Source organism: Sceloporus undulatus, chromosome 9 (assembly GCF_019175285.1).
Source record: "Sceloporus undulatus isolate JIND9_A2432 ecotype Alabama chromosome 9, SceUnd_v1.1, whole genome shotgun sequence".
Classification (NCBI taxonomy): Eukaryota; Metazoa; Chordata; class Lepidosauria; order Squamata; family Phrynosomatidae; genus Sceloporus; species Sceloporus undulatus.
Genome location: NC_056530.1, coordinates 18164631 through 18174937, shown reverse-complemented (window position 1 = coordinate 18174937; position 10307 = coordinate 18164631). Strand labels below are relative to the sequence as shown.

The 10307-nt window shown below is 40.6% G+C and overlaps 1 protein-coding gene across 1 annotated transcript; it reads right to left on the bottom strand.

Moving 5' to 3' along the window:
• Nucleotides 1-191: 191 nt before the first annotated feature.
• On the bottom strand, nt 192-4181 carry LOC121915996 (hepcidin antimicrobial peptide). The gene is made up of 3 exons (XM_042440700.1): nt 3983-4181; nt 1410-1475; nt 192-515 (listed from the first exon to the last, which is right to left on the bottom strand). Exons 1-3 carry the CDS (start codon nt 4058-4060, stop codon nt 411-413), a joined length of 249 nt encoding a protein of 82 aa, XP_042296634.1. The 5' UTR covers nt 4061-4181; the 3' UTR covers nt 192-410.
• Nucleotides 4182-10307: the final 6126 nt, after the last annotated feature.

Sequence of the window (10307 nt, the reverse complement as noted above, 5' to 3'; positions counted from 1 at the left end):
AGTGAATACCAGGGACTGGAGGCAATATTTCAGAAGAAGGCAATGGCAAACCATCTTTGAGTATTCCTTGCTTAAGAAAACCCTCTCAAATTCATGGGGTTGCCATAAATCGGTAGGTAACTTGAAGGCACACATACACAGAGGAAGGTGAGGAAGGAAGGGATAACCATCAATTCGCGGTGAGACATATATGAGATAAAAACACTTTTAATTCCCAGTAACAAACAATGTACAAAGCAAACAAGCAAAAGAACAAAAAAATAAGAGTGTCAAACTAATAAATATGGACAGTGCCTCTGGGGAGAGGAGCAAGGGCCAGTATGGGGATCCTGTTGTGTCTCTGAGCGGGTTTGTGTTTTTGTGGTGGCGTAACAGGAGAGCAGTTAGTCGTGGAGGTTTTTGTTCACTTTTCATGTCCGACAACAGAAACCACAGCCCTTGTTCTTGCAGCACTTGCAGCAGTAGGTGCAGATGGAAATGTGGGTGCTGTGGCGCTTGGCTCTCCGTAACAAAGCCTGTGGTGGGAAGAGAAGGGGGAAAATGCCATCAATTATTATTATTATTCTGCTTTCACCCAAATACTGTTCAAAATAGGGGCTACCAGGGGTGCAGCTCTGGAGCAAGGTAGAAATGAGCCCATTTCGCTTGGGGAAAAAAAATCCATCCCATCCATCCTTTTATTTATATCCTGCCTTTCTACCAGGCTGAAATTGAGGCAGCTTCCAAAAAGGCACGGAATACAATAAAATGCACATAGAGGTAAATTAAAAACGACAAAATTAAGATTAAAAGAGTTTTACACCACATGGATAAGCCTAATGTTTAGTCAAAAATCCATGGATGCTCAAGTCCCACTCAGTACAATGGAGGATTAAAATGGTTTAAAATGCCAAAATTTAAAATGTCAAAATCAAGCATTGCTTTTTGGAATGCTGATGTTTTGGACTATGCCATGGATCCATGGATAAAGAATCCATGGATACGGAGGGCCAGCTGTATTGATTTCATCTAATCTAAACATGTATTTCTCTGCAAAATTAATATAGTGCCCACATTCAAAAATAATATGATGGATCTATCTGTTTTTAGGAATGCTTCCAGCTACCCAAAAGTACAGGATTTGGGGGGACATCATGTTTAGTCTACATAAAAGATAAAGCTCTCCTACCCTTAAATAGAGGACATTCCTTATCATAGGACACCTACTAGCATTTTAAGGGACAGATTCTGGCTCTCAAATAAGGGATTGTCCTTATAACAAGGGACCCCTGGCAACCCTGAGTACTATTAAAAGGCAGGATTCATGGCTGTAACCTGAATTTACATCCAAAGCGATACACATTTTGCAACACTGCCCTCTTGCCTTCACACTGGATTAATACAAGCAACAACTGAAATGTGGGACTCACCTGCTGCAATCCAGAGGTTTCTGCCAAGGGTTCTGTCAAGCTGGCCACATCTTTCTGGACTTCTGTCTGCAAAGAGAAAGAGAGAAAGATGCCCATTTATATAGTTATTAAAAACATTCACAGGAAGGAAAAGATCCAGTTCATTCTCACTATCCTACCAAACCACTTTACTTTCTCCTTGGACATGGGAGACTCTGTTTTATTTGGACCTTTGAAGCAGGGGTAGGGGACTATGATGGCCATTGGGCCAAATTTTCTGCCCCTGGGCAAATCCAGAGACCATGTGAATTTTTCAACATTGTCAAAAGACCCCAAACCTGGAAGTCCAATTCTGGCTTTGAAAAATAGATATCGGCTGGTGCTGAACAAAGCAACACCACTATTCCTTTTGCTCCCCAGTAAACTATTTAAAAGGTGAATCGCTGCTCCTGGATATCTCCGGAAGAAGAAATCCACACTCTTGTTTGCTCTGAAGAAGGGATACCTGGAGAATTTAAGGGCGCAAAAACAGCCTTGGAGGGAGGGCCACATGTTGCGATTAGCAATAGCAATAGCATTTACAGTTCTATACTGCTTCACAGTGAACTACATAAGCACTCTGGTTTACAACATGTAAGCCAATTGTCTCCAACAAGGTGGTTACTCATTTAACTGACCTAGGAAAGGATGGAAGTCAACCTTGGAGTCCTGGGATCGAATTCACAATGTTGTGGCTGCACTGCTGGCATTTAACCCTTGTGTCACCAGGGCTATTAGGGGCAATGACGGTGAGGGATTTAGGGCATTTTGAGGCCCTCTCAAAATATGAATTCCCTCTCACCCCCCATGAAATTTTACTTCAATCCTCCCATTTCATGCCCTGCAGTAATTTAAAACTTCAGCCAAGCATTTAGAAACGCAGTTCGTGATCCAAAGAAAAGGAGCAGGCAAAGCGTCCAAGGAAACAGAAACGCAGCATGAACAATGTTCAGTGTCTTACTCTCTGCGATGCTAGAAATTTGGGGACTGGATGAAAACTGCATTGGGCAGGACAGAGTTTTTCTATGGGGTGGGGACATGGCCCTCATTTTGTCCCCTGTAGCTACACCCCTGTTAGAGGCAAAGGACACGATGACATTCTCCCCTCATTCCAAGTATAGAAGAGAACAGGGCTGGCAGTTCCATTTAACTCCAGCACTGGTGACACGACAGTGTCTTTCATTTCACCTGACAGCAGCAAGCTATTTGTAGGAGCGCAAGCTAGATCCAGAACATGCTGTATATTTCTCCCATGGAGGCAGAGGTTCACCGAAATACCCTAAAGTCCTGTCAAATTTCAGAAGCTAAGCAGGTTCAGCCCTGGTTAGTACTTCAATGGGAGACCATCAACAAATACCAGGTGCTGTAGGCTATATTTCAGTGCAAGGAACTGGCAAAAACACCTCTGAGTATTATTTGGCTAAGGAATCCCTATAAAATTTGTGGGATCACCATCAGTTGGCAGCCATGCACATGCACAAGATTCTGATGTGGTTTTGCAGACAGCAAGGCATCTAAAATCATTCCTATTTAGAACTCTTGTATTTGCTGCGTTCGCACTTCCTTTGTCACTTTGTTTGCCCCTTTCCTTTGGGTGCCTACACTGCATTTCTTATGCACAACTGACATTTTAGTTATTGCAATACAAGAAATTTTGGGGCCAAAGAATATTTGGGAGGATAGAAAATTATTCATTTAGAAGGGATATGCCCTCTTTTTGCCCTCTTTTCCATAGCTACATCCATATAGGTGGCACCAAGCTTTTGAGAAGGAAAGTTGTGATCACGGGCACCATTCTGCTATTGACATATGGAGGCATATGATGTGGGGTTTTTTGTGTGTGGACAATGCACAATAATCATATCCAGCTGACAATTGTGGAAACAGGATTCTGCATGCAGAGCCATGGAGCATTTGGTTGTTCAGAGTGTGCAAGTGCACATTGGTAATGCATTGCTCAGTGCATGACGTTACATAATGAAAACCATAAGCTTTGACTTCCAATGTGCATTCATTGCACTATGTTGCTATCCATTATAGTGTTTGCATAAGAGAAGTGGAACACAATTCCACTCATGGTTACTGATGCTAAACAGAATTGATACAGGATCTCAGGTCATATGGCCTAATATGTACTCCCTAATTTAGTTTGTTGCCTTCAAGTGGCATGGAAGACATTGCCCTCTTGTCAGCAATGAAGACAAGTTCATCTGTCAGCCCAGTAAATCTTTATACAATGAAAGGAAAAGCAACCCCATCTTGTCCTTTGCCCCTATGAGCAAAGTGTTACACACGGGCAACTACACCCTTGTAGTATGGTTGTGTCAGCTGGACAGTGTAGAAAGCTGACTGTAGGAACATCAACATCTTTGGGATGTGGTGCTGGAGAAGAGATCAACAGATACTATGGATTGCTAAAAGGATGCATGGATCTTAGGGCAGATCAGGCCTAGAAGTGAAGATGCAACTAAACTGAAGCTGTCATACTTTGCAAGTAAAGTGAAGTAAAAGTGAAGCGAACTAAAAAATAAATTGAAGTAGAAGTATTACTCTACCTGGATTTTGAAGGCGTAACGATTTTGTACAGCAGCGCAGAGGAGAATGAAGACAATGCAAACCAGTTGTGCTTTCATCTTCCTTTCTTGTGATGGAAACAGTTCCTTTTCCTTGAGTCTGTCTTCTTTTCTCTCTTTCAGTCCCGCTCTCGCTCTCTCTTTCTCTGGGACAGGCAAAGGTAGTGCTGTACCTGAACAAACAAGTGAAACGCCTTTATAGACCAGAGAGGCCCTCCCCATGTTCACATCAGCCAGTCAGGTCTGTTCCAAGGAAGAACACGTTTGGAAAGAGATAAGCCCTGAGCAAACAGATTGATCGGTTTATCACATTTGATCCAGAAAAAAGGGCCAAATTTCCCAACTGAAGTAACTTGAGGTTGCCCTATGTGACACTTTGCATCCTCACTTACACCAACATATGTAAGAGAACCCAGTGTATCTGGTCTCTGGTTCAGATGCAGGGTTAAGGTTTGTGCACTTCTGTACACAATACATTTTCTTTAGCTTTTAAAAATCTTTCATCATTCCTGGGGTTTCCCCAACCATTGCAGAATGTTTACTAATCTGAGCCCCCCTCCGACAAAAGGAATGTATTAGTAAAAATAAAGAAACAATACTGATGATGAAGTAAAAATCCCTGCACTTTTTGCAACATTTTTCCCTGCCAGTAAAAGCAGGTGACATTTCACAGATTTGGAGAGAAACATGGACACGCTAGGAGAGAGAAAAAGGAAAAGCACCATTCCTGGCAAAGGTTTGAAAAGGATAGTCCCATTAGAAGCTTCACAGGTTACAGAGCTGGCAAGAGGGTTATGAATAAGCAATTCGAGAGATAGATTTAACACTAAGCTTGGAAAAATTACTTTTGGGGACTACAACACTCACTATTCCATGGCTAGCATGACCAACATGTTGGCTGAGGGATGCCAGGATCTGTAGTCCAAAAACCTTTGCAAGCTTTGGTTTGAAGCATACAAGAGACTTTAATTTAAATTGATCTCTGCTCAGGAACTGGTGTGAATGTGCAGTTGCATGGATTGGATGGAGCAACACATTAATAAATGTGGATCCATTTATTGAGAGATAGATTAAATTATCGATTGGGCCATAAGTTTTTGGAGATTTCTTTTATATAATAAAAAAAAAACACTAACAACATTTGTTTTTTCAAAATAACTTTGTACCATGCAAAAGGCTGATTTTGATGTAGCCATATTGAAATTTGTGTGACTAAGGGCCCATACAGACAGGCTAAAATAATGCTGCTTTGGGTCACTTTGGAGGTATGCTGTTTAAATGATGCATGTGTCCTAAGAATCCAAAAGCCACACCAAAGGCACACTCCAGTCCTAAGCTTTTGGACTCTTAGGACTCTCCATCATTTAAACAGCATACCTCCAAAGTGACCCAAAGCTGTTTTATTTTGGCCTGTTTGTTCGGGCCCAAAAATGAATCATGAATTCCAGTGGTCCCCTTCATTTTGGCTGGTCCTTGGTAATACTCAGTGTTAGTCCCAGCTATGTACAGTAGGCTCACCAAATTGAATGGGGCTTGGTAGTAAATGCATTAACCCCCTTGGGTTCTAACTGTACTCAAGCTAGGAGTATTAATAAGTACATGTTTGTATGTGCCTCTGTGGTACATACAGGAGAGATAGCGTGATGGTTTGAGCACTGGACTCTGTGGATCAGGGTTCGAGTCCCCACTTGGCCATGGAAATCTAAGCAATGAAACAAACTGCTGTTTGTGAAGATAGGATGACACTTGCATTGCCAGGGACATGTTGGGTCAGAAAGTGATGGACCTTCCTAATTTGTTGTGTATGTGTGTGTGTGTGTGTGTGTGTGTGTGTATATACACACACATACATACATACACACACATACATACACAAATTGTGTTATATACACAACAAATATATATATGAGAAGTTTTTTTCCTTTAAAAAATGAGGACATGCCTGTAGATACTATTTATGAATTCTTGTAGTTCTGCTTACCTCTCAAACATGTACATTTTTGCAAGTTTGTGTAAAATGTGCAATGCTTGCATAGCGGTGTCGGTGACGATGAAGATGTATTGCTTGTTATCTCCTGAAAGACTCAGTTCACAGATTATGAATCTTGTTGATTCTTTGAAAATGAGCCTTTAATTAAGGAATGGGATCTCATCTGAGGTTAACCGCTCTTAGAAAGCTGTTAGAAAGCTTGCATCTATGCTTTAAAAATGTAGATCAAACTAGGTCACCATTAATTTATTATATGAACACAAGTCTGATGATACATTTTTTATTTTGCTATAGGCTTGCATGCTTTAATTATCAGATCTGAATGTACTCACTGGCATTTTAATAACTATATGAATGTTTGCAAAAGTGCTGATTTAATTAGAATTTCAAAACAAATATATCCATATAAGCTGAACTATTGTGACATTACTGTTTTCTAAGAACAGATAAGAATAGATGGCAACTCCTCCATATTTCTGATAGATTTATAACTGATTTTTAAATAGTTTAAAATAAAAAGGGGAGATAATTGATATAATAATAAAATAATGTAAAATCAGTATGTAGAGAGATCTTGCAGCACCTTTGAGACTCACTGAAAGAAAGAAATTGGCAGCGTGAGCTTTTTATAGGCTTCAATCTACTTCCTCAGATGTATATAGATGCATTTATTTCTGGCTGTGAATGATCAGCTCTGAATACAAAATATCTAGAGTATTTTATTTAAGGAGGCTTCATATAACAAAATAAAAAGATTACCAACCCTTGCAAAGTTATTTAGCAGTCTGCTTCCTCAGATGCATATATTTCTGGCTAGGAGTATTTTATTTAAGGAGGCTTAATACCCAAATAAAAAGATTACCAATCCTTGCAAAATTATTTAGCAGTGCCATTTTCTGAATTGAATAATATGGTGTTTTATTTTCTTCAAGGGGAAAAACCCCCTCTAGTCTTCTATCTCCCTGGAAAGCAGAAATGTAGATAATTTTGATTTCTAATCTTATATACATTAGGAAAATTGTTGCTTTCCATAATTTAAAAAAGGGCCACACCGATTGGTACTCTTTGGCATCTTTTAAATGTATTTTTATTTTACTTTTTCGTTGTGGACGTAGAGAAAAACCTTGTTGACTTTCCTTCCGCGTCCAAAGTATCGGGACTTGCCGCGAACAAGTTGCTTGCTTTCGAACGCCGTTCGACAGAGCAACGCTGATAACGCCGGCATGCTCTTGTACAATGATAAAAACGTTAAAGCATAACCAATTCTTCCCATCTCTGGGAGAAAATGGGAGGCGAAGTATCCATTCCAGGTGACATATATCTCCAAATGTGCTTTTAAAACCAGCAAAGAAATCTATATTTCTTAAAAACCCATTTATAAATGCAAACTAAAGAATATTGATTTAAAAAATAAGCCACTTATAGTACAATTCTCAAGTTTGGAAGCAATGCACTAAGTAATTTAGTTAATTATTTGGGAAGGTAAGCAAAGCATTAAAAGTTCCCTTTATTGATGCATGTGAAATAATACTGACGGTAGCAATATTACAGGTTGAATCTCCCTTATCTGAAATGCTTGGGATCAGAAGTGTTTTGGATTTGGGATTTTTCCCCATTAGGTATCTTAGGAATGGGACCCAAGTCTAAACAAGAAATTCATTTATGTTTAATACACTCCTTAACAATATTTTAAAATAATTTTGTGTATGAGATAAACTTTATGTACATTGAACCACCAGAAAGCAAAGGTGCCATTCTTTCAGCCACCTATGTGGATCATTTTGGATTTTGGGATTCTAGACAAGGGAGACCCAACCTGTCGCAGTATTAGTTTCTCCCTATATAACAGGTGATCTTTATGAAGATCTATGGTTAGTTGGTACTGAAAAGAAATTTCCAAACTCAGATTTCTTTTAAGTATGTGTCTTTTGCACTAGGCTTCATGGGTCTCAAGTCTCTAATAAAAAATAAAGCCACGCACAAACCACACAAAAGTTCATAAACCCAAGTTCATAAACCCTTGTTTTAGATAACTATCATCCTTGCAGTATTTCTGTATTCATACATGTTCCTTGCATTTCACCTTCTTGTCTTTCTGAGAGATTCTAAACAAGTCTTAAAAAATTCCTAACGGTTTACTCACTGAACGGACACATCTTTAGTGAATTTCCCCCCCACAAAGATAACAGAACAGATGATGCTAATGATATTTTGATTTTGAAGAATGCATTCTACCTATCAACATATCAAGCAATGAAATCGGTAATCAAATTCAGAACCAATGTATGGATTCTAAATAACCCAAGAACATGTCCAGTTATGATTTATTAATTTGCTATATATTTTGGCTCAGCCAAGGTCTAACTTAATGGTTTGAGATCTCAGAGGATTTTTTTTTTAAGGTTAAACTTAAATATTTTAGCTTTTATGTTTCTGTTAGTTCATTTTGTAGAAGCTGCCTTGGATGAGACATAATAGAAAGGCAGGATACAATCCTTTCAAAGGGACTGAAATCCACCCCAAATTATTCACTTTGAAATGCAACCGATTTCAAAAGGAGAAAGTATCATATGTTCAATGGCAGCTGATTGATCCCAAGAAAGTAAAGCAATGAATCCTCACTGGGCTTTGGTATGAACTTTAAAAAGGACTATTCAAGCTGCTGAACCTATTTGGGGAGACAAGGTTCAGCACTTTGTATCACTCCTTTAAAATTTGAACCAAAACCCAAGGATTTTTTTTTCATGGATTCAATCATTCATGGTTTGAAAATATTCCAGAAAGAAATTGCAAAAAGCAACGCTTGGTTCTGCAGTTTTATATAAGGGATACCGTTTTAATATGATTGAGCATCAATAGATTTTAGTATGAGTGGATGGAACCAAATTCCAATGGATACAAAGGGTCCACTGTATTTAAAGGTATTTGTATGTGTGGTCCTTTGCAGAGTAGAACAGGTTGTGACTTGCATCTCTGAATGATTCAGGCCTTGCCTCCTTCCCAGGAAACTTCAGCTCACCATATTCTATTCCTCTTCCTTCCCAATCTTCTTCTCCCATGCTCAATAAATGTTTCTGATGAATATGGTCAAGTCTTGTTGCATAATTTTGGCCCATCTGCCGCCTCCTCGGGTTGTTCTGCCAATCTAAGGATCCTCCAAGGTTTGCTTAAGGACAATTTCTTCTTGGCTACCCGGAGGTCCATGCTTGAAGATGTTTACAGTTTGGAAAAACAGAGTCCAGATCTTGGGGAAATTCCATTTAGGGAGATTATTGGCTGGTTGCTGGATTCTAGGAGTCGTAATCCCCCCAAAGGAACTTTCCCAAGTTCAGTAATGGGCAATGCAACATGTGATGTGTTTGTGCGCATGTGTGTGTTACGGGAAAACCTCCTCCTCGGCCCAGTCCTCTGAGTTCAGTGACAGATAATCCCCTTCCAGGCAGAGCACGGGGCTGCTACCTTGAATTAGCAGAGGGATGCCATCCTCTTGGGAGAGATGTTTGCTCAGATCCCAGAACTGATGGTTTGTTTGCCCTTTTGCTTGCATCCCTGATGGGCTTTGGCCAGACTCCAGCCAGCCTGGCTCCTCTTGGTCGGCCAAGTGCAGACCCAAAGGCGCCAGGCAGCACACCTTCCTTTCCCTGTACTCTGCCCAGGACTGGTGGCCTTGGCAGGATTCGTTCCAAGAGGTCCTCTGCATTGGCAACAAGGAAGAGGGCTACAGTTGGAGACCCCAGGTGATACCCGAGAGGGGACAACAGAATATAATTCTGTTTTTAAAAAATAACCTCTCTGTACACCATCCTTGAAATGCTGGGAAATTTAAATGTAATTAATATGTACCCTTTATAGATCCTATATGATCTTGTAAGCTAAGCAGGCCAACTCTAGAGAGTACATCGATGGGAAGCCACCAACAAAGAGGTCGAATAGACCAGTGTTATACACTGGCTTTGAGGCAGAGTGGGGGCTTGGCGTCTGCACAATGCATGCCCCGATGCTGCCCTGATGCCACCGTCATGCTATGCGCCCGACCGCAAGGTGGGCGGCATCACAGTACTCCTTTGGCGCTGCGTCCAGATGATGCAGCGCCAAAAGGAGTGCCGGAAAGTGCTGCAACAGTGACAAAGGTGCCTTTTCCCTGGTGCAAAAAGGAGCGGCATTTTGCGGTTCCTTTTAGCATCAGGGGACGGCCAGATTGGTTGTCATGGTGTGTGGTTGCCGCAGCTCCGATCTGTATAGGAAACTGGCAGCACAGAGCCGCCCCTTCGGGACCATCTATTGAGCTCCAAAATTCAGGTGCTGTAGGCTATACTT

Coding starts and splice junctions, on each gene's coding strand:
- LOC121915996 (XM_042440700.1), bottom strand. CDS start 4,060: ATGAAAGCACAACTGGTTTGCATTGTCTTCATTCTCCTCTGCGCTGCT. Junction 1,476..3,982: donor GTTACGCCTTCAAAATCCAG/GTAGAGTAATAC, acceptor TTCTCTTTGCAG/ACAGAAGTCCAGAAAGATGT. Junction 516..1,409: donor AAACCTCTGGATTGCAGCAG/GTGAGTCCCACA, acceptor TTCCCACCACAG/GCTTTGTTACGGAGAGCCAA.